Raw genomic sequence first — 23,476 nt, 5'->3', positions numbered from 1 at the left:
ACAGACTGTACAAGCAGGCCCTAAGGCCACAAAGTGTTGCTCACCACCATTGTAAGTGGTTGTCTATTGTTCTGATTTCATGTAAAACTTACTGTTGGAAGAGGTTTGCCACTAAGACAACAGAGGAGTTTACAAGTTTGTCGAATCTGCATTACTCTAGGTCGCAACAGGAATGTGAAGACTGGAGCAGATTCTTTTTCCTCTTGCCACAAAGTATAGCCTAGCGCTTCACGACGACGCACTGGCTGTACTTCTGGTCTGTACTGTGGTACAACTTTTGGAACAGCTGGAAATATAATGCAATGATTATGACTTCTCACCAGGCACCAATTTTTTGTCATTTAACACGCTGAACAGCTACAGACTTCTATAGAAGTGCACCTGTTGTCACACCACCAGTGCTACACACTATTACAGAAGTGTCTGATACATAAGCATACATAATCATTTGCTAAGAGATCTTCCTAACTGTAATGTTGTAGTAACAAAGTCTTTGTGGTTAACATGGACATAATAATTTAATAATTTGATGATAAAACTTTACTGTAAATTATGATTAAAAATTCTGTCACTCTAGGGCCTCTTAGGATGTGTATGTGTGGTCTATCCTCCATTATCTGGCATAAAATATATCTCAAGTGCCTCATAAGATATCTGATTCATGACTATATATTGTAATTAATTATTTCTTACACATTCCATACTGAATATATGTTAAAATTTATATTTTCATTAAGGAACTTACGCTGAACATTGAGGAAAACAACTTCTTCTCTGTAACCATAATGGTTCTCTGCACGTATGATGTATTCTCCACGATCTTCAAGTTTCACTCGGTTGATTATAAATGTGAAATCATCACCAGCATAACGTTTCATGAACTTAACACTTTGTCTTAGCTCAGAATTGTTGTGGTACCAAGTCAGTGTTGGCGTAGCAATTGCAATAACACGACAGGAGAATTTGGCACTCTGACCCTCATAAGCAAATGCACTCTGTGGCTTTATAACAAATCGTGGAGCTGCTTGTCTTCGGTCTGTAATATACAAAGTTCAGTGCATTGATGAATAAATAAATGCTTATATGAGTCTTACAATGTTTCATTCATTATAGTGGGTAGGAATTATGATCCTGTTATGTTTCTAGAAGCTTGAAATTAAAGACATTTGAATCATGTAACATCTGTCTTTATAGAAGATATTTCAGATATGTTTAACATCATAATAACTCAATAATTATAAATGGTTTGAATCTATATGGCTTTAAAATATATAGATTTTTATGGCATTCTAAATCACTGCTTTATGAAGCAGAATTTTTATACCTGCATTACTTCACACAGGGGCTACAAATGATTTTGATAATTGCACTTAATATTACACTAGCAGAATATTTCTTACCAAATGATGAATCATAAATACGGTATTTATCAACCAGCAACTTTCGCAGTGAGCTGTATTCTGCTAGCCGGCCAATGGGAAGAACGAACTTGTCCCAGTCTGAATATTTTGCCCGAATCTTGTCCCGCATGTTGGTGTAACGGGAAGAGCTGATAATGTCAGTACGATTGCTGTGATCACCAGTCAGCCAGGCATGCAATAGGCACTCATGTGCAGTCATGCGTTTCCTGTTCAAAAAATAACATCAATACTTTGTTAATATACAGATACTAACTGTTAATTTTCATGGAACAAAGAGAGTAGATTGACTAAATTATATATGATCTCATGTCTAGTTCCTCAGTTTCTGAAAAATGGGTATAAAATATAGTTGGATTCTAAAATCAATTGGTACTTAAATATTCATAAATGTGCTCATTTGAAGCTAAAAGTTGAGAAATGAGTGGTTGAGTAAACTGTTTTATATTTGTCAAATCAGTGAAATTACATATCGAGCATAATGAAGGATTTCATGAAAACAATTACTCATTATACTAGTTGGAACTGTCTTTAGTTTCACTGCAACGGTGATGAAGCTGGAAATATATCTATAAAGAAAATCTCAGAGGAAAACTGGATTTAATGCAGCTGTTCAGTAGTAAATACCACAGTGAAACATTCTGAAACTGTATAAAACTTCTAGTTCAGCTAAAGATACTTACTCTTTGCTCTTTACTAGTAATCTTCTAATAAAATCTTTTCCCTCCTCTGAAACATTTGCAAAGGCTTCTTCATCAAAGTCCCAATCACAGGCTTTGACATTCTTCAGAGTTTCTATATCATTTTCACCAGCAAATGGTGACAGACCACTCAACCTGAATGTAAAAGACGAGAGCAACACATACTTAAAAAACAAAAGTAATACCTCTGCAAGCTATTATAGTTACACTTTTAGCCATACAATGCATGTAGTATACAGTACATAGCGACTTCTTTACACGGCAACTGTCAACCAAACTAAAAGCAATATTCCACCAAGTAGCTATTAAAGCTGACCCTCATTGACTTTTAGGCATTCTCCAAGCTCTAGCATGAGTGAAGAACATCTTATAGGCCCATCCATATCCATCAGTCAGTCATTGTTGGAACAACTCTGTACAAGAATTGTAACGTGTAATAAGCTTCTAAACAGGTATGTGACTGTACTTACAAGACATAAGCCAAAACACCAACTGCCCACATATCAGTGTAGAAACCCACTGGTTCTCTCTCCACAATCTCTGGGGCAGCAAACTCAGCTGTCCCTGTAGAAATCTTGACAACCTCATTGGGATCCAATTTTGTTGCAAGCCCAAAGTCTATCAACTTCACATTTGTACTGTTTCTTGTCTGGCACATGATATTTTCAGGCTTGATGTCTATTGAGAAATATTAATCAGTTTGTTTGTATTAGTGTTGAGTTTTTCAAAATAATATATGGATAACCTAATCTCTAACATTTTATGTTACCTACCCAGATGAATTATGTTCTTCTCGTGCATGTGTTTGACTCCCTCGCATATCTGGCGCATGTAGTTGATTACTTCAGCCTCTGACATAGAATAACCTTCAGCTGTAATACGCTCAAAAAGCTCTCCTCCTGACAAACTGTGAACAAAATTAAATTAAATTATACAGGACAGGTCTCTGAATTGAACATTTTCTCACTGAATGACAACAGACAAAAAAGAAATATGACTCAAGTGTAAAATGTAAAGTTCTTGCAGTAACTAAACAAAATTGAGTATTCTCAGGTGATCAACAATGTCAACACAGATTAAACGTTTGACATTTAAGAAACTGTCTCACATTGAGGCACAAATAGTCTTAGAATTTAGTCTTTACTAATATGGCTGATTACCTGATAAGACTTCACTGTACAAAATGTAGCATTTGAGAATTATGTTACATAGAGTGATTTGAATTATCAATAAAGAATGCAAAGATTGGAAATGAAAAATGGAAGAAAACCTAAAGAAACCTGTCTTTCACAGAGTAAATACTTCTTATTACTACATGTCCTTGCAATGAGGTCTGTGCATGAACATTTGTTTCTAACTTCCAAAACTGAACCAATGTACATGAAATATCAACCCATGCAGCATTACTTGCAGAATAGCTTAGACAGGTTGCCTGATATTCTCGTAGATTTCTGTAATTCTAGGTCTACTCAGTTCCTACAGGAATATGATAAATTAATACCCTTAACACCTTGACTCACCAATTACATTTTTTTGTATTCTGATGTGATAAGGCCAGCTTACTTAAGATCTGTATCAAGTTCAACAAAATATTTGACTAAAACCAAATACAAAATTGTTTATATCATTTCTGGGAAGGTTTTGTAATGATCTTTTGAATTTCCATAGACTTGTATTAAGAATATTTATATATTCGTTTTGTTCGTATTGATAATTAGCATTTAGTAAAATGTACAAATGCTCTAAATGCATACATATTAATTATTGAATTACACAGACAGTTTGTGAATACTTACTGTCTCATACCAGTTTATTGATTTACTTATGCTACCATATAATCATAATAATGAACCTGTTTGCATGAAGTACTATTACAATAGTAAACTTACAATTCAAAGATGAGAACCATTTCATCATCATCTTCAAAAGCATCATGAAGATTAATAAGCTTAGGATGGTGAAGCTGGTTCATTATATCAATCTCTTTCCTTATCAACTCCTTTTCCATAGCATGAGAAACAGGAATGAATTTAGCAGCAAAGATATTTCCAGTCTTTCTTTCACGACATCGGTGAACAACACCAAATGCCCCAGTGCCAATTTCTTCAAGGATATCATACAGGTCATAAACACTTGTGCTCTTGATCTCTACTGGCTGAGGCACATACTTGGAGTGGATATCAAACACTGAAACACAGGAAATTGTCATTCATGCGATCAACAATATCTTCATTATAGCAAAACTACTTATTTACAGTTTTATAAAGACAAACTAAAAACGTTTTAAGATTCAGTATATCAATCTTTATGATATTATTACATATTATCCTCTTTTCCTCAGAATTACAAAGGATACCAATGTTTTTGACAAACATACTGCCTCCATTTTCATGTCTGAAGATGGAGGCAGATGTTCCTCCAAAATGTTATTATCAACCTGAAAGCTCACATACCATTACAACCCAGAAGACAAACATTTTCAGCTTCACTGCTGTTAGAATGTCAAGTCTCATATAAAGGTTATGTTAAACTTGTGCAAAAGTGCTATGACACAAAGGCATATTGGGATGCTTTCCTGATCTTGGAAGTAAACGGAAGTGAGTGGTCAGTTTTACTCTCCAGCTGTCGTGAAACAATCCTTTGTACCCACCAAACAGGACAGTCACCCCAAGCCACTATGGATATGATGGTAATGATAAAATCTCAATACTTCTGCAAGGACTTTAGCAATGGTAATCTAGTCCATTACCAGTCACTTCAATGGCTGCAGCTATAATAACATCCTCTCTTCTTTTCTTCTCTTTTATTTTCATTGTTTATAATTCTAGAGATTTCTAACTCCCAGCATTTGAAAAAATTCAACTGACAAAAGAAACAATTAATTTGTTGTAAATGTTTACTTACCATACTGATCATAGTCATTCACTTTTCCATCTGCCTGGCCACGAATCTTCTTTCCAGTAGCATCCACTGTAAAAAATACCAAGTACACGTCACATTCAAATATTAACTGTTATTGACTAGTTTCAGCACGAATAAATTATAATACTGGTAGTCCAACAATGGCATAGTCTAAGAGAAGATCTTATGAAACCTGATGTGGGTGTCAAGAGTAGTTGGAGTATACTATAAAAAAAATTACAATCATGTTTATTATGCAAACTTTCTACAACACTCTACCTTCATACTGCTTTTTCTTGATAGCTTTCTTTAAACTATCCTTGGTCTTGACAAGACCTGTCACATCACTTGGATCGCTTCGACCATATATGTTTTCTGCATAGACACGGAACTCATACTGGTGTCCTGGACTGAGGCCTGTAATAGCCATGTTGGTGAATCTTGTGCTACCCACACGGATCCAACTGGACATGGGATGTTCTCGCTTTTCTACCAGATAGTTTGTGATGTTACTTCCACCATCCCAACCTGGTGGTTTCCATGTCAGTGCCAAGGAGTCATGGCCAATATTGTCCACAGTTGGATATCTAGGAGGATCTGGTCGATCTAAAAGATAAAATGGACATCTAACAGAATCTGGTTGATTTAGAAAATAATATGCTTTGCTATTACTGCAGTATAACATCAAATATAATTTATGTCCACAAAAAATTATAAGCAAACTTTCTATCCAGTTTTAATAATGGCTTCATTTTTCTGAACAGCAGAATCAGATTTAATGCTAAAAGTAACAGTTAGAGAAGGCTGAAATTTTTGGAGCAAAGTTTTGCTATGTGCTTACAGAATACAGTGAAACCTCTATCCATCGTTCCCGGAACTATCGTTTTCCCGGATGCATCGTCCGTTTTGTTCGGTCCCGAATACATCCCATATAAAATAATGTTACATTTTCCCGCTTCTATCGTTCCTCGAACTATCGTTTTATCGCATCGATCGTTCAAAAATCTTAGTCCCGTCCCACAATTTTCCCGCAATGATCGTTTCTGAGAATTTAAAATGCTGGGTTTTGAGATAAATTAATGCCGGAAGATGCACAATGTTTTTGGAATACGCAGTAGCGGTAACCTGTTATGTCGCCCAACCAGCACATTCTTTTGGAATGAGGGTCAGCGGTGCAGGGGTGATAGTTGGAGTGAATGGCGGTGCTCATTGTCAGAAATTTTACGATTTTAATTAGGGTGCACTCATATTTCGTTCCAGCGATGCCAGATGGCATGTGCAGTGTGAATTTCTTCACAAATGCTTTTATTACAAGTACAAAGGAAAGGCTGGCGGCACTTTTCATTCTTCTGGTTCATCTCGTTTCCAGCGGTTCAGGGTCTTCTACAGCTACGTTTCGTTGAGTTCGGCAGTAATAGTATTTCCATTCTTCCTGTTATTGTCCGCAAAGGGGGTGGGAGTGGTGAGGAAGAGGAAGACGACGAATGCGAGCCCGAAGCTTTGCCGAGTTTTGCCAAAGCGCACGCTGCATTGGCGAAAGTGAAGTCGTTCTTTTATGCGTTTAATATTAGTGAACGTGACGAAGAAAACATTTTGAACGTGGAAAGTGCTCTGTTTGGTCTAAAACGTAAAGTTTCAACAAACCAGTTGTCCATTAAAGACTTTTTTGGTAAAAAGAAGTAACTTTGAAAGAGAAACATTGTTTTTTTAAAATTTTTAATGCTTTCCCGCATCTATCGTTTTCCCGCATTCATCGTTTTTATTTCCCACCCCCGCCGAAAACGATGCATCGAGGTTTCACTGTATTAACAAACTTGTAACCTCTTGTCAACTAGCTCTTATTTTTATCATAGTTATTATGTGCAAAATAGAATCATTATATTTTAATAACAGAGACTTAGTGAAACTGTACAGGTAACAAATTAACTGTTTTATAATAATGCATTTTATATTCATTTTGATAACATAAAATAAAAAAAAAATTTACATGTTCCCTTTCTCTTTTCACATTTTCTGAATGTGCCATATTTTTATGACACTCAAGAATGATTAATTATTTGAAACACCACTTCCATTATAAATTAAATACATACCACTGATCTGAATTTTTATAATTGCTGAATCCATGCCCAAATCATTTTCAGCTTGAAGCCGGTATGGACCACTGTCCAGTTTGCTTCCATCACGTATAGTCAAGATCGCATGCCTCTCCTGCAACAAAAGGAAATAATAAGCATTTATAGACCCTGCATCATGACTTATGTATTATCCAGTTGGCTATGCATCACAGGAACACACCACTAAACCATTAACCATAGAGATGAAGTCCAGTGAACAAACCCCATAGCATAGGAGTTCAAATCCCCTTTTCCCATATAATAATTTAGCTTAGCCAGAATGAAAATAGAAATAAAATAAGCAAAATAACATATTTTTCTAATGAGCCTCACTTCTGATACAGATTATGAAAGAAATGTGAACCCATTAATAAAATATTATAGATGCTATTAATGTTAAAGCTATTAAGAGCCTATTTCTAACTTCATGTCATGATTTGTATTAAATACAGAAAATATGTAATACTGATTATGATGTTACTGTATAATTAACTCGGTGAGTGGAGTTGGATGTATCAGTGGTCATGACACCGAAGGTTATATCCTGGTAGTAGGGAACTTCATCCTAACATTTTAATTAGCTAAATATTTACTATAGTGATGTTGAACAAAATTTTCTTACCTTAACCTCAACAGCAAAGTGTCCACCTGACTCTACAGTTTCTCCATCCTTCTGCCAAGTGATTCTTGGCTTGGGGGAACCAGTGAAAGGAATCTTGATAACAACATTCTCACCTTTATCAAAGAATGCTGTGTCACGGAATCGAGGTGGCACATTTAGCCTTGGGGCAGCTACAAAGTGAATTAATTTCATGTCAGTACTTGTACAGGCAACAAATAACATTAGGATAATTTGCAAATGTATTTGATGAGGAGTTTGTTTTGTTGTAGAAAAAGGATGGTTATCCCAAAAATCAGGTCTACATAATATTAACCACACTATCCCAAGTGAGAGAATTAATTTTAATTCAGTATCTTTGCAACAAAAATTTATCAAGGACATTACGATGGGTAGGCATTGTAGTAAATTTGGGAGAAATCAAAAGGTACACACAATATTTTGGTTGGAAGAAATGACAGAAAGGAATCCTTGGAAGTCCTGCAGATGGGCAGAGTTAGAAATGAAATAAAACATATTTACCGAGCATGATATAATTTCATTAACCAAACATTAATTTTATCTGCATTTCAAAGACCTTTCTACTTAATTAGAAGGGTCTTTTGATAAACACTTACTCATTATGACGAGCTCAGCACGAGTTGACTTGATTCCACCCTTATTGACAGCTCTGCAGACATACTCATCAGCATCTTCACCATACACATCATTCACAATCAATGAGTATACATCACCTTCCTTGAGCATGTGATATTTGGTACCATGGATAATTTCTCTTGCTCCCTTGTACCTGCAAAAGATATGGCAGGTACGATACATATATCAATCTAGAGTTTTAACCCTTTTCCATGGAACTTAAATTCACTGTACCACGACACTATTACCTCGCAAGAATTAGCGAAAGGTGAGCAAGACATCTGCCTAGAATGCAGTGTGCACAGGGGTGTAACAAGTGACAATTTCTAGTATAATGTGCTATGCTAATAACACACATTTTTGGTGAGATTTCAGTTTCTCACAGCAATTTTCTAGGAAACTGTGCCACATAATCTGGTAAATACTGACTGACGTGTCAGAGGTGCCTATTGCCTCCATAATCAGGGTGATGAGCCTCATTACATACATACATAAACACACACACACACAAATAAATAACAGTGCCAGTATATATAACACTTATTATAAGGAATAGTAGCAATTGGAATAAACATATAATATAAAGAAAGGGAATGAATAAACTAATTGGTATTACTAGAAATAAACTGGCAGTAATTCACCTTCTAGTATAAGTTACTGGCTGAAATTCTAAGTTCAGCTTGGCATGCTTCTGTTGTAGTGAAAATTCATTAAGAATTACAAAAATGTTCATTAATTTTTCATAAGAACAAATTCTAAACAATGTTTGTGAGAAAAAAGTGCTAGTATCATTAGTCTTTATGTTGCAAAAATACTTGCCATGTAATTGTTGGTCTAGGATTTCCTGTAATTGTACACTGAAACTGTGCATTGTGGTTCTGTATGGAATTGGCATTTCTCAATGGTTTAACAATTTCTGGAGGTGTAGCAGCTGAAATTAAACATATGTAAAATTATTTCTAACAGAAAAGGTAACCATAATGTATGGATAAAAATGAAGCACTTATGGGTGCATATATAAATTACTAATCTGAATGCATGGTAACAAGTGCAGCTTTAGAGAAATGAAGAAGCAGTTTTATCCTATTTTTGGGACAGTAAACTAGAATTTTCCTGGCAAAAATTAGAAAACTATAACGATCTCTGTAATGTGTCCAAGCAGTATTTGAACCACATAAATTCCATTCAAAGGAAGTCATATTATTTTGTAGAAATAGTATAATAATCTCAATACCATGCACATTAATCAATTTACAATACAAAGTACTTACTCAGAGGATCTTTTATCTTGACTGATGTGGAAGCTGAGGAAGGCTGGCTCAATCCTGCTTCATTCTGTGCAAAAACACGGAATTCATATTGACGGCCTTCTATAAGGTTTGAGATGTTGATCTGAGTGGCAAAACATATTGAGAGGTTCACTCTCTGCCAAGCTTCACTGCCAACTTCACGTTTATCTATCCAGTAGCCTTGAATTCTGGATCCACCATCTGACTCTGGCTTCTCCCAGGAAAGGTTGACAAAGTCTTCACCTACTTCTGTGACATTTGGCACTCCAGGTGCTGATGGAGGATCTAATCAGTAAAAATAATATGAATGACGACAACAATAAACATAATTGTAAAATAAATAATAAAAACAATAACAGTGTTAGAGTTGGTAAGAGTGGAAAGGTGTAATAACATAATAGACTACAAATAATAATGAATCCTTCTTCGGCTACCAGCCGTGTCAGGTGATTTAATGGAAAAAACACCAATGTTTTCAGAACCATCTTCATCCTTTGGATCATACAGATTACATATGCTTTCTAAATGTGTTCTTTCTTAAGAATAATTATTGTAATTTAAAGTTAAACTTACCAAATGGTGCTTTTGCCTTGATTGGATTTGTTCCTTCAAGTGGTGGTCCAATGCCATTGTCATTAACAGCCATAACCCGGAACAGATACTCCTGTCCTTCTGTAAGTCCTTGTACAGTAAAAGTGGTCTCCTTGCAGAAACTGGACACTATAATCCAGTGAGTCAGGCTAACATCTCGCCTTTCCACAACGTAGTGAGTAATACGAAGACCTCCATCATACTGAGGTGCTTTCCAATTTAGTGTGCATGTGTGTTTGGTTATGTCAGACACATCAAGTGGTCCAATAGGTGGACCAGGAAGACCTGTATTTAAGAAATTACATTGTAACCAACACAAGAATCTTTATAAAATTAAACAAGAGAATTAAATCTGCTACATATACAAAACATTTTTATTCACACACAAACTACATGATGTATAGTATATTCAAAAATATTTTTAACTTATGTTCGGGAAAAACTGATTTCTATCTGTTGCAACTATAAATTATTTATTTTAATGTTAACCAAAATTTGGCAAATTGTACATAGCAGCTTATTCAGTCAAAAAGAACGTTTGGCTAATACATTTCATAAAACATGACTTTCAACTCACCAGTGATGTATACTGTGAAGGATGCTGAAACACTCCCACTGTCATTCTTGACAGATAACGTATATGTTCCTGCATCATTCTTGGTTATATCCTTAATGAATATTATCAGATATTCATCAAATACTGTGTATTTAATGTGAGTAGTTTCATCAATTTTATTGCCATCCTTACTCAGAGTTACTTCCATAGGCTGATCTCCAGAATAGTAGATTTTGATCTTTGTATTATCTCCCTCTGGCAAGTACAAGTCGCCTGGCACTCTATCAATCCTTGGTGGGGCTGTAATCAAATTTTTAATGGAGATTTACAAGTAGCATAACAAACTGCCAACTACAGTTAATAAACATGTAAACCTGTACTTACCACCAATCTTGACACGGGCAGTTGTAGTTACAAAACCCAGGACATTGTTGGCCTCACACGTATAGTCCCCATCATCAGCTCCCCACACTTCTGAGACATTCAACTTGAAAACACCGCCCTTCTGCTCAGTATAGAATCTACCACCTAAAGTAATCTCTCTGCCATTCTTCAGCCACCGAGCCGTTGGTGCAGGGTTACCTTTAGCCTCACATTCCAAGACAAGTGGCAGTCCAAGTGGTATGCACTGATTGGTAAGTGGGCGAACAAATTCCGGTTTCTCACCTCCCTCCACTTCACAAACCTTGATTGGTGTTGTACAAGAGCTAGGTTCACTCTTGCCAGCTGCATTCACAGCAAAGATTCGGAACTCATAGTTTGCTTGTTCCACAAGATTAAGTACTGTGTAACTGCAGTCTAGAACATTATATTCATTGCACTTTATCCATGATGCCACACCAACTTCACGCTTCTCAATAATATAGCCTGTGATACGACTTCCACCATCTGATGCAGGTGGTTCCCATTTGAGATCAACATAACTCCTTCCAACCTTGACAACTGTTGGTGTTCCTGGTGGTGATGGGACAGTAAACTTGCCCTTTAGCTTGAACTTAGAGGATGGTGGTGATGGTTTGCTCCAGCCAGCAGCATTCTTAGCTCGTACTCTGAATTCGTATTCACATCCAGATAAAAGACTATGCACTATGTATGTTGTGTCTTTAACAAGATAATCATTTGCCACACGCCACTGTGATTCTGAAACATCCCTGTTAAAAAGAATTATAAAAATTAATTAATGTTCCCAGATGTTGTATAAATTCCTTAATGACTGTACTAAATGAAACAAAAGTATGGTCCAGTAAGTTACCTATGAAAGAGTACGTACACCACAATGTGAGTATAGAGTTTTCTCCTACAATTGCATTATGATAATTTAATAAGCTATTCAAATGTCTGCCAATATCATGTAAATTTATCCTTGACTGTTTTGTTACATTTCAAACACTGCTTGATGATTTAAATAAAACTTACCCTGTATAGGACATAAAATACTTCAGAAATTACAAAATACTGCCATATTTAGGAACTTTACTCATGATGCACTGCATTTTTACAGAAAAAGAATGCCACTACTGAAATGTAAATCTATATCATCTATAAGCCTTAATATTGAACAGTATCTCCAACTGAATAAAAGAAAATATAATACAATTTCAATTATCATGATACAAGAAAGAAGCTTTAAATTAATTAATCAAAGAAAGCTATTTAAATTATCACCTGTACTCAATTTTATAGCCCTGGATTCTAGAACCTCCATCACTTCTTGGTCTATCCCATGTGAGTGTGATGTTGCTGCTATTCCAGTCACTGATGCGTGGTTGTCCAGGAGGATCTGGCACCGTGAATGCAAATTTGGCGGTGATTGGTTGATCTGTCTCTAATGGATCACTGACACCATATTGGTTCTCTGCTCGTATCCTGAAGCTATACTTCTTGTTGGGTTCCAAACCAATCACATCATAATGGCAACTTCGGACAAAACTGCTTACTTTCACCCACATCTGTAAAAATAGTGTGATGTCATTGAAAATGCCCAGATACAGTAATGTTTTCATTTATTTGCAGGATAACATTCATTCAGATTTTGTTGCTGAAAGCAGACTATGAAACAGACATTACACATGTAACTTCTCCTATGTCTGGTAAAATGTGGTTCAGAAGAAATTTTCAAAATTTTGGTCAGAGTGATGGATTCTTCACCAAGAATATGCTGTCCATAAATGACTTGTTGACTTAGTTCACATAGCTCAGCTAGATAAAACTCTCCACTCTCTTGCCTTAGATCAGAATGATTTCTTTCTCAAAAACTCAAGAACTGTCTAAAAGGACAGCTATGAACTAACAAACACAGAGAAAATTAAATTACTGAATATATTCATAATAATATTAACATAAAATAGCATTTAGACATGTGTTTACTTAAATAACAAGGATCTAAGATTTTTAACTTTTAGATTATACTACATTTACAGTGACAAAAACAAGTACAATTAAACTGCTCATGGATACTGTGTGAAGTTCGTCTTACAAAAAAACATTTTCAATCTTACTTTAAAACTTTTCGCAACTGTCAAAGACAATTGAAAGAAATGAAATTACACTTACTCCAGAGAAGGGATCCAATTTCTCTACCACATAGTTAGTAATTGGAGAGCCACCATCATCAAGTGGTGGTCTCCAGCTAAGTGAGCAGGTTTCTGGAGTGATGTCAGAAACATCTAAAGGTCCCTGTGGTGGTAGAGGTTTATCTGCAAGATATAATATCAAATCCATTAGAGACATTACACTGGCTGTTTCCACATATCAAATGAGCTATGTGACCTTCACAGTTATTGTTTACTGCATTATTTACAGAACTGGCTCCTACATAATTTCCCAACTCAGTTTGGAGACCATTTAAAGCAAATGGGGAAGGAAAAGAAAAGAACAGTTTCAATACATAATTTCTTCAACAATATTTAGACTTCTATAGTTAACAGTATCATTTTGAATTAGTCACAGAACATTATATAGCTAATTCTTGTTTTTCTTAGTAGCGGATGAACATTATTGCATACTGCCTGTGGGAAAACAAAGAGTGGTCTACATCAGTACTTATGCAGTTCTTTCAGAAGTGATCTTTAACATCATTATCATAACTTATGTAAACTTTAAGAATAAAGTCTACTGTATTCTATCATTCTTGCACTCAACTTGTTTTGATTTTCTTAATGAAGTTCCATTTCTGTGATTTCAAGTTTAGTTACATTGCCTCTTGAAACATAAATTAGGGGTTTCTCTATACTATACAATTGATTTACTTCAGTTTAGACTTAAGCTTTATAATCAGCTTAAAAAAAGTTGTCCATCTTACCAACAACAAGTACTTTACACGAGGCTGTGTCTGATCCTTCTGAGTTGACCAACTGTATTGTATAGCCCCCAAGATCTGATCGCTTTGCACACTTGTTGATGAAGACTGTTGATGTTGTACTTGTTTCAAACTTAATTCTGTCTCCAGGAATAACTTCTTCACCATTGATTGTCCATGTTGGTTTAGGCTTTGGATTACCAATAAATGGAACAGTAATAGTGAACTCTTCACCAGCAATCACAGTCATATCACGGATGCTTAAGTCACTAGTTATCTTGGGCGCACCTGAAAATTCATTTCCATTTTACAAATGTGATAATGCAGATCTTTTTACAAACCTCTTCACTTTTCATAGATTTTGAAATTGCATAAAGGTAATATAATATTTATTATTTTTTTACAGAACATACATTAATGAAATAGGCAAAGATATACAAACTTATGTTCATGAAAGTACGGCATGAACTGCATTGTACTGGCTTAGATAAATATCCAGGGATGAATTTATATGATGCCTGATTAATTTCCCTACTGAATAACTACCAACTGCTCAAGAAAAATCCTCAATCATGGAGTTGATTCTCTGAATGTATCAACTTGGAATCAGAAGACTCAAATACAAATTGCAGTATTTAACAGTGCTTTAAAAATTTTCACATTTTTATCTGTGATGATACAAAGGGAATTCAACTCAACATTCCTGTCCTCAGATTACATTTTAAAGTATCTGTGATAATTATGAAACATGTTCAAATTTTAAAAACTTGGCTGGCATTTTAAAGCTTTGCTTGTATTTGTAGAAACTTTTTTTACTAAATGCTGGTTTATGATGAAGCAAAGAAAATACTCTAAATCTCTCTTGAGTAAAAAATATGTCTGATAATTACATCTGTAACTATAAATAAAAATTATTACACTGTATCTGGGTTCAAAATAATCTATTGAAAAAATATACTGGAAACATATTTGTGCTGAGTCAACTTCATAGCATTTTGAAAGTCAGCTGTATCTTACAAATTATATTAAAACATAGTGAAACTATTAGAATATATGAGGTAAATTTTTTTAAGTATGCAGCTTCTGAATAAATCAAATGGAGTGTACATACTCGTATTCATATTGTTTATACTTTTTAGGTATCTTTTAATTTATCTTAATATTTAAACTTACATCGTGGTGGCCTGCATACAATTGCATCAGAAGATGAACTCCAGGGTCCTTGACCAGCGGCATTAACAGCTGCTACTCTGAACTCATATTCATGGTTCTCAATCAAGTTAGGAACTCTGTGAATACAGTAAAGCTCATGAAAAACTAATACAACTCATTCAGATCTTTCTGTACTTAAAGAATAGCAGTAGTGATTCACAAAGACCTAAACAGCACTTGTCATTACTTACTTGTATGTGAGCTCAACTACATGTGCATGTGTTGCTTTTGTCCACTTGTCTTCACCAATCAACTTTTTCTCAATGACATAACCTAAGACTGGGGAACCACCATCATGGCGTGGCTTAGTCCATGAGATAGTAATTGAGTCTTCTGTTGTTTCAACACCTCGTGGTACACCAGGAGGTCCAGGTGGATCTGAGAAATTTTACATTACATTAGCTTTGAAATGTCAAGAGTCAAAATAATTTGTAAAGGACTTGGTGCAGGAAATGAACATTATAGTTATGGTTTCTTTACAGGTTCATTTATTGATGAGTTCTCAGTATGAAAGGTTATGTTGTGTCAAATGGGAGTATGATTATAAATGATAAATTGAGGATGTTGTGGAAGGAAGTAGTAATGACAAATCTAAAGTACCAACCAATCATTTCTATGAAGACTTGAGGAAAATGATGAATCATTTCAGTCAGGAAAGCCAGACTCTGGACTAAAAAGCACCATATGAATATGAAGCAGGATTCTAACCACTTGAGTATCTGACTGTGACACATGCTATGTTTTTATTAAAATAAATTTTATATAAGAACAGTGATCACGGACTTCAGTTATTAAACATTTGCCTCCAACAATTGCTCTGAGGTTCTCCAAGCAGCTACTCTTCCAGGTGTTTAAGCAACTTAAATACTAAGTCTGGCTGGTGGTTACAAATTTTCTGAAATACATGCAATTTTGTTCAGTGATATAAAGAAGCCCAACTTAACAACAACTTTCTTCTGAATCGAAGGTACTTAATACAAATCTCAGCCAGTGCTGATTACCCTGACTAATGCTTTTGCAGTTGCCTAAGCCACTCAAAAGCAAAAATATTTCCTTTTTTATTTTTGTAAGAAAAACTGGTTTCCTGAAAATAAAATATTCGTATCTGATTTTAGAAATAAATCTTTTTCATCACATGACTTCTTTCAAAAGCAACAAAATTCAGATGAGAATGCAACAATGTTCCCCATATTTTTAAGTAATGGATACATACCAAATGGATGCCTTGCCTTAACAGGCTCTGCAGTAAGAGCAGGATCAGATGTGCCATACTGATTTTCAGCCATAACTCGGAACTCATACTCTCGACCAATCACCAAGTTACGAATACGGCAGAAAGGTGTAGTCACATAGCTGCTTACCTAAGAAATAAGAACTAATTAGCTGATACAAATACATGTATTTCTGCTGAAATTTATTGAGATGACACACTTCTGCATGCTTAATTTAAGATACAGTAATAGTAAAACTGACTGAAGAACAAATAATATTCTTCATAATAATCCTACCAAAAAATAAATCATTTAATCTTTCCATTCACTTTTCTGTTTCCTTAAATGTACATGAAGATTCATATTTACATTCCATGTGGCAAATTTTGCTCTTCAGTGTGAGTTATGAAAACCCAATGTTACAACTTGGGTCACTGGCAATCTTACATTGGGAACCTTCGATAAACATCGTACATAGGTTTCAACTGATAAGAATATGCAATTTTGTGAGCAATATAACACTACATTTGGAAATATCTAGTCGCAACATTTCACTGGTATTCTGAGATGTAATGTCTAGTGTTCCATCATCACACATTTTAAAAAATGTTCAACTTGTATTCACCTGACAATAAATCTGGGCACATCTATAAACTGTAGCAAAAGTTGACTGTAGAGACTTAAAACGGATCATTCTGCAAGTTAGTTAAATTTATTTGGGTTGTAATATACTGGTTTATGAATGAAACTGTGTTTTTTTTCATTCCCCCACAATTTTATTGAAATTTTCTGCATTTAAAAGACAATCCCATCCTTCCAAGCAAATTAAAACTCTAAAATAAAGATAATATTTTCAGATAGGCATTCTTTCCTTAAAAACCCTACATACTTTAATGGCTGTTGGACATTTTTAACCATACTGATAAGGTACCTACACAGCCGTGTTACACAAATGAACACACACTCGTACCTTCTGCCATGCTGTGGATCGTGGCTCCTTCTTCTCCACAACATAGTTCGTAATATCAGCTCCTCCATTATCTTTTGGTGGATTCCAAAAAAGTGTAAGAGCATCACCTGCAAACTCATCAGCCCTCAGATTCTCTGGTGGACATGGTCGATCCAATACCCGTACATTAATAGTGGCTGTGTCAAAACCAGATTTATTTTTCAACTGCAGACGATACTGGCCTGTGTCAGACCTCTTGGAATTTTTCACTACAATACTGGCATAGTCATCAGCCAACTGCAATAAAAAGACATATTTACTACTCACTATTATATGTAGAAAATCACATAATACAATTGTTTATCCTGTACTTTTACTGCTGCTCCCATCTTCATATGATGTCAATAAGATAAATCACAAAATTATGTGTATTACATGTTAAATCTGAGGGATATCTGTTGAGCTATATTGTCAAGCTTTCCAGTGGGGGAAAAAATATATAACAGAAAATTGTATGCCTGTTCTGCTGTATGCATTTGTTGTGTAACAATGGAAAAGCAATGCATTAATTGATAAAATAGATGGTGGATGTCTTCTGGGTATTTGCATTGTGTAGTCTGGTAAAAGTTTACTGACATTTCAGAGATTCTTGGACCTCTGAAACGTCAGTAAACTTCTGCCAGACTATATGGCACAAGAACCCAGAAGGCAGCCAACTTCAGACTCACCACTGTGAAAACCCTGAATCCTACAATTGGAAAGATGTTAAATTTTTATATTTTTGGTAATAACAGGGAAAATACCCATTACCCACCATACAACATTTTTTGTGTAATTGTTAATCTCTTTAAATATAAAAAAGACCATCTTCTTACAAACAGGAACTTACTTGCTGATGTACTCTATTGTCAGTCTCATCCAGCAGTGTGTCATTGTTGAACCATGTAAGTGTAGGTTTTGGGAATGCAACATATGGGACGTGGATAGAGAAATCTTCTCCAGCGCGCACTGTAATATCACGAACACCTCCTAGGTCCATGCATGGCTTGTTGGCTTCTTCTTCAATCAAAATGCTGTTACTTGGCCTACTGGGATCTGATGGACCTACATCATTCACAGCTATCACTCTGAACTGATATTCATCACCTTCCTTCAGATTAGGCACCTGTTCATACAAAGAATTTAGTGTTACATAGTTCAACCAACCAGATACATACCAAAAACAACATGTAATGCTCCTCAATTACTGTATATAACCAAATTCTATAGTCATAAGTAATTAGTTGTCAAAATCTGCTATTAATAATATATTAACAAATATTATAATGAGTTTAAAAACATTACAAATCATGCATAGCAGGTTAGTTTAGAGAATGTAATTCAAACTTACCAAATTCCATTATTCTCTTTAAATTCCTTAATTTTCAAGGATAACTATCTTTCCCTCAAGGCTGCATGTATTAACTGTGATATCATTATATACATGAGGTAGTGTCATGTTAAGATGATTCATCAATTAATGTGTAATAAATACAGTATAATCTTGAAGCTCACATTGTGAAGTTAAAAGTAATCACAGTAGTGTATGTGTTATTTGTTTGCAATCATGAAACATTACTAAATAGCAATGACATTATTACTTTTCACTTCTAATAACCTTAAATTTTTCTTCATAAAATTTAATTTACATTAAGAACAGCATTCAAAAATCAGCAAGTATCACAAACTTGGAAGCAATTACATTTAAATATTGAATAAATGTAACTCACTTTGAACACATTGACAGGGACAGGAGTTCCATTGACATCAGACCAATCATCATCTCCTTTTCCTTTCTTTTGAATAATATAGCCCTTGATCTTCGATCCTCCATCATTTCGGGGAGGCCTCCAAGAGAGGGTCACACTGTCTCTTGTGATGCGATCAGGTTTAGGAGGTTCCGGTGCATCAGGTTTCACTGTATAAGTGAACATAACAGTGCAGTCATTACTAATTACATTATGCAGGTTTTTCTGAGAAGTAATTTCTATCCAGATCAGGTGGAGATATTTTACAACTCAAACTTTCCTGCTTAATACAACACTTCAAAAAATTAATATCAAAATTTAAAAAAAATTAAAATCTATGAAGATAAACAGCATAGCAGAGAGAGATTTCAAATACATAGGAGGATAAAGAGAACAGGATGAAGAAGCTGAAGTAACTGGTCAGAAAGACATTTATTAAAGAGCACTCTCTGTAATCCTACTACAAAAGTGTTTATCAAAACTCAGTAACTTACAGCGTTGTGCCTCTGCTGTGATTGGTTCTGTGGGTTTGCTAGGCTTTCCAGGACCAGCCTCATTAACTGCAATCACACGGAATTCATAACGGGAGCCTTCTCGCAGATCTTGTACTGTAAAGCTTGTGTTTGGTGTTGGATAATTATTCACCTTGATCCATTCTCCTCCACGCTCACGCTTCTCAACATAGTAGCCTGCACAAACAGGAATAGTATTGAAAAATTAATTATTCAGTAACTTACTATTACGTGATATATGTACTGAAGTTAGAATGCCTACAAATAATGGTAACAAAGAAAAATTAAATCATTTAATAGAATATAGAATGAGTAAAGCTCCTACTGAAGTTATAATAAATGTTCTGTGTGTATGCACAAACATACACATAAATAATAAAATTACAACTACTAATATTTAATGAACTAAAGGTTTACAAGAATAAAAAATGTAATGTCAATGGTGGTCTTCTGGGTTGTGGAACCACATGGTCTTGTAGGTGGTTACCAACATTTTTAATAAAAGTATTGCCTCCATCATCAAAGTGAAGTGAAAAATTTATATAGGTGGAGGATGGCCAAAGGGAGCAAAGAAAAAATAAAAGAGGGAAGTAGGCACAGAAGTCATAATAATTGCAGCTCCTATGTAGGGCACAATAAGGGTTTACTTTTAAGGAAAGTGATGCAAAGAATGAAGGGAATAATGACAGTGAGAGGAGAAATAAAGATAAAACATTTCATTTTAGGGAATAAAGTTCAGAAGAGTAATAAGACAGTGGCAGAAGGTAAAAAAATGGTAAAAAAGTGTAAGCATGCCCTGTGGCAAATAAGTAAAGGGATAAAAGTATGAATAATAAAAAGAAATGGCAGCAAATGGGAATGGGGGATTTATGATTAAGACACCATTCCAAACATCAAGTGAACTTGATATTAGATTGGTAACCACGTATACATCTCAGAAGATAGCTGTGAAAATCTGAAATCTCACTTAAAGTCTACATGGCATCATAATCAAGAAGATCACATTCCTTAGAATTATTTTCACCACTATAAAAATTTTAATCTTAATCCTCACACCAATTTTAGAAAACAGGATTTTAATTAAAGTATGTCATTAAGAAACTGTGAAGAGTAAAATGTTGCTGAGTTATAAGTCTTTAGGAAAATAAATAAACTGTTCTTTTACCTGTAATAGGCTTTCCTCCTGTAGATGCTGGAGGATTCCACTGCAAGCTGCAAGTACTTGGGCTGTAACCTGTAATTTCTGGTGTGCTTGGAGCATCTGGGGGATCAAATGGACTCTTTGCTACAACAGGTTTACCGTCCAGTGGTTCTGACAGGCCATATATATTCTCAGCCCTAACTCGAAACACATAACGCTTTCCTTCATTCAGACCCTTGACTGTGAAGGCAGTCTTGGGACAGAATCCTGGTACAGTTTTCCAACTATCTGAACCATATTCTTTCATCTCGATGACATAGCCTGAAAAAAATGTATTAAATGATATTCAATTATTTAAACATCAACTGAAATAAATTTATGGAACAAAACATATTTACTTGTGTTAACATAGTCTATTATTATCATGTCACAAATTACCTTGCAGCAGTCACATTCAATACTATATTAGCTAATAAATAAAATGATTTTAAATTATATTATGCAAAAAATACCTGTAATTTCACCACCTCCATCATCTGTTGGGGGGTTCCATGCAAGTGAAACACTGTCTTGTGTGATATTGGTGTATGAAAGTGGTCCTTTGGGAATACCAGGCTTGTCCACCACCACAACTTCAATATCTGCAGAGTCCTTGCCATAGTCATTCTTTGCTGTAATGGTGTACTTTCCTGAATCATGTCTAGTTGAAGAATCTATATGCAAACTGGTGTTATCACTTGTTGTTGCTGCCTGCAGAAATTTAAAGAAAAAGCACTTCTTACATATTTATGAAGCAATAAATAAATTACATAAACAAGAAAGTCAAAAAGACTTTCTATACTAGTATCTTATTAAAAGTGAATTCCCTATCTCACACAAAACTTACCGAAATCCTGTTGGTTTCTGGGAGTTTAACAGTATTTTTGGTCCATTCAACAACAGGAATAGGAGCTCCTGACAAAGGAATCTGGATATTAATTGGTTCACCTGCACGCACTTTAATCTTCTTGCCAAAGAGACCATCCAAATACAGTTTTGGCTTTTCTGTAAGACATAATTTATTCAGTATACGAAATTACCATCAAAACCATGCAGACAGATTGGCTGATAAATTACACATACTTCAATCTGAAGAGAATCAACTATACCTCTCATAGGCTTAGCTGTAATAGTGGCTGATGTGTCACTTGGTTTTCCATGGCCAGCGGCATTGATGGCTGTAACACGATACTCATATTGACGTCCTTCTTGCACATGGTCATCATAGTATTCAAGATGCTGAAACATGGTAAATCATGTTTCACTAGTGACATAACTGATTTTTTATATTCATATTAATAAAAGTAAATATTCAGAAACAGACATTATAGTCTCAGAAATTGTCATATAATATTAATTAATTAATTTTTATTTGATGAAAGATTTTGTAAATACAGCACTGGAAAAATGTTATAATTTTGACTGCAAATAAAATGCGATATTCAATGTTCTTGACGGCTATCATACAAGTTCCAAACATTTAGAGTGAGATTGACTAACATATTTGATATCTCAAATGACCTACAACACACTTGGAGGCAGCCAAAAAGATTTTAACATTTTATACGCTTGAAATTGTATTAAACGCAAGTTGCATTTTAAGTATTAGATACAAGATTCTTCTGTACACTCCCCTGATTCTCAGTCTTTGTTTTGTTATTTATTAATTTATTGTAAACCAGGTATCATAACACATCTTCAACACGTCCTATGTAATAATCATGAAGTATTAATAATTATCATAATCATATTTACTTTTTATATCAGTCTGTTTCATGAATAGTTAAAAATAATTTTAGTTGTGTATCTTTGTACCTTCACTGGGTCCTTGTTCATCTTTACCCAGCGACCTGTCATACGTTCTCTCCTCTCAACATCATAGCCAATAATTGGGGAGCCACCATTGCTGATGGGAGGTGTCCACTTGATTCTAATATGATCTTTATCAGTATCAACAGCTTCAGGACGACCAGGACGGCCAGGTACATCTGCAACACACATTTAACTTTTTAAATTAAGTAAGTAGTTATATTTGTAGACTCATTTATCAATATGACCCTTTTATTTGCAAAATTATTGTCAAATTGAACTATATAATACATTACCCAGTGTTCTTAATATGATACATCATACAACACAAATCATGTGACAGAGTGCAGTAATGTAAGATCTAGGACTTTGCTCTGAATTAACAAGGTGCTCAATTTGAACCCTGGCTAGGACACCTGCTATCCTCAATGACATTTTCCATTTTCTTATTCAGTACCTCCGTCTAAATGCTGGGGAAGTACCTATGCAACAATCATTTCCTTCATTTTTCTTAACTAATCAATTAATGTAATCCCATTTCTCAATCTGACTATTTATATCCAGTACAATTAAAAATCTTTGATAAGCTGAAAACAAACTTACTAAATTAAAAGAAATATTTTAAATTTTCAAGATATGAATACAGTGAAACCTCTATCCATCGTTCCCGGAACTATCGTTTTCCCGGAT

The 23,476-nt window shown here is 34.9% G+C and overlaps 1 protein-coding gene across 29 annotated transcripts in view; it reads right to left on the bottom strand.

The window, feature by feature from the left end:
• bt (projectin protein bent) overlaps positions 1 to 23,476 on the bottom strand; it is a 173,325-nt gene that overhangs the window by 10,835 nt on the left and 139,014 nt on the right. For all 29 annotated transcript variants that reach the window (XM_087356134.1, XM_087356133.1, XM_087356141.1 and 26 more), the window contains 32 exons: positions 22,793 to 22,965; positions 22,087 to 22,216; positions 21,825 to 21,982; positions 21,451 to 21,688; positions 20,963 to 21,259; positions 19,780 to 19,974; positions 19,268 to 19,455; positions 18,388 to 18,663; positions 17,520 to 17,795; positions 16,552 to 16,699; positions 15,530 to 15,716; positions 15,300 to 15,415; positions 14,130 to 14,414; positions 13,382 to 13,524; positions 12,494 to 12,777; positions 11,213 to 11,979; positions 10,850 to 11,128; positions 10,255 to 10,557; positions 9,664 to 9,966; positions 9,212 to 9,323; positions 8,374 to 8,546; positions 7,760 to 7,929; positions 7,114 to 7,231; positions 5,300 to 5,626; positions 5,024 to 5,089; positions 4,009 to 4,306; positions 2,893 to 3,026; positions 2,590 to 2,797; positions 2,102 to 2,254; positions 1,401 to 1,627; positions 746 to 1,036; positions 93 to 286 (listed from right to left, as the gene is read on the bottom strand). In XM_087356134.1, the coding sequence (XP_087212260.1) occupies positions 93 to 286; positions 746 to 1,036; positions 1,401 to 1,627; positions 2,102 to 2,254; positions 2,590 to 2,797; positions 2,893 to 3,026; positions 4,009 to 4,306; positions 5,024 to 5,089; positions 5,300 to 5,626; positions 7,114 to 7,231; positions 7,760 to 7,929; positions 8,374 to 8,546; positions 9,212 to 9,323; positions 9,664 to 9,966; positions 10,255 to 10,557; positions 10,850 to 11,128; positions 11,213 to 11,979; positions 12,494 to 12,777; positions 13,382 to 13,524; positions 14,130 to 14,414; positions 15,300 to 15,415; positions 15,530 to 15,716; positions 16,552 to 16,699; positions 17,520 to 17,795; positions 18,388 to 18,663; positions 19,268 to 19,455; positions 19,780 to 19,974; positions 20,963 to 21,259; positions 21,451 to 21,688; positions 21,825 to 21,982; positions 22,087 to 22,216; positions 22,793 to 22,965 (7,217 nt within the window). The remainder of the gene's footprint in view (positions 1 to 92; positions 287 to 745; positions 1,037 to 1,400; positions 1,628 to 2,101; positions 2,255 to 2,589; positions 2,798 to 2,892; positions 3,027 to 4,008; positions 4,307 to 5,023; positions 5,090 to 5,299; positions 5,627 to 7,113; positions 7,232 to 7,759; positions 7,930 to 8,373; positions 8,547 to 9,211; positions 9,324 to 9,663; positions 9,967 to 10,254; positions 10,558 to 10,849; positions 11,129 to 11,212; positions 11,980 to 12,493; positions 12,778 to 13,381; positions 13,525 to 14,129; positions 14,415 to 15,299; positions 15,416 to 15,529; positions 15,717 to 16,551; positions 16,700 to 17,519; positions 17,796 to 18,387; positions 18,664 to 19,267; positions 19,456 to 19,779; positions 19,975 to 20,962; positions 21,260 to 21,450; positions 21,689 to 21,824; positions 21,983 to 22,086; positions 22,217 to 22,792; positions 22,966 to 23,476) is intronic.

Source organism: Zootermopsis nevadensis, unplaced genomic scaffold (genome assembly GCF_977971745.1).
Source record: "Zootermopsis nevadensis isolate Lab colony 2312 unplaced genomic scaffold, Znev_1.0 Znev_ptg000025l, whole genome shotgun sequence".
Classification (NCBI taxonomy): Eukaryota; Metazoa; Arthropoda; class Insecta; order Blattodea; family Termopsidae; genus Zootermopsis; species Zootermopsis nevadensis.
This window is presented reverse-complemented; position numbering and strand designations above follow the sequence as displayed.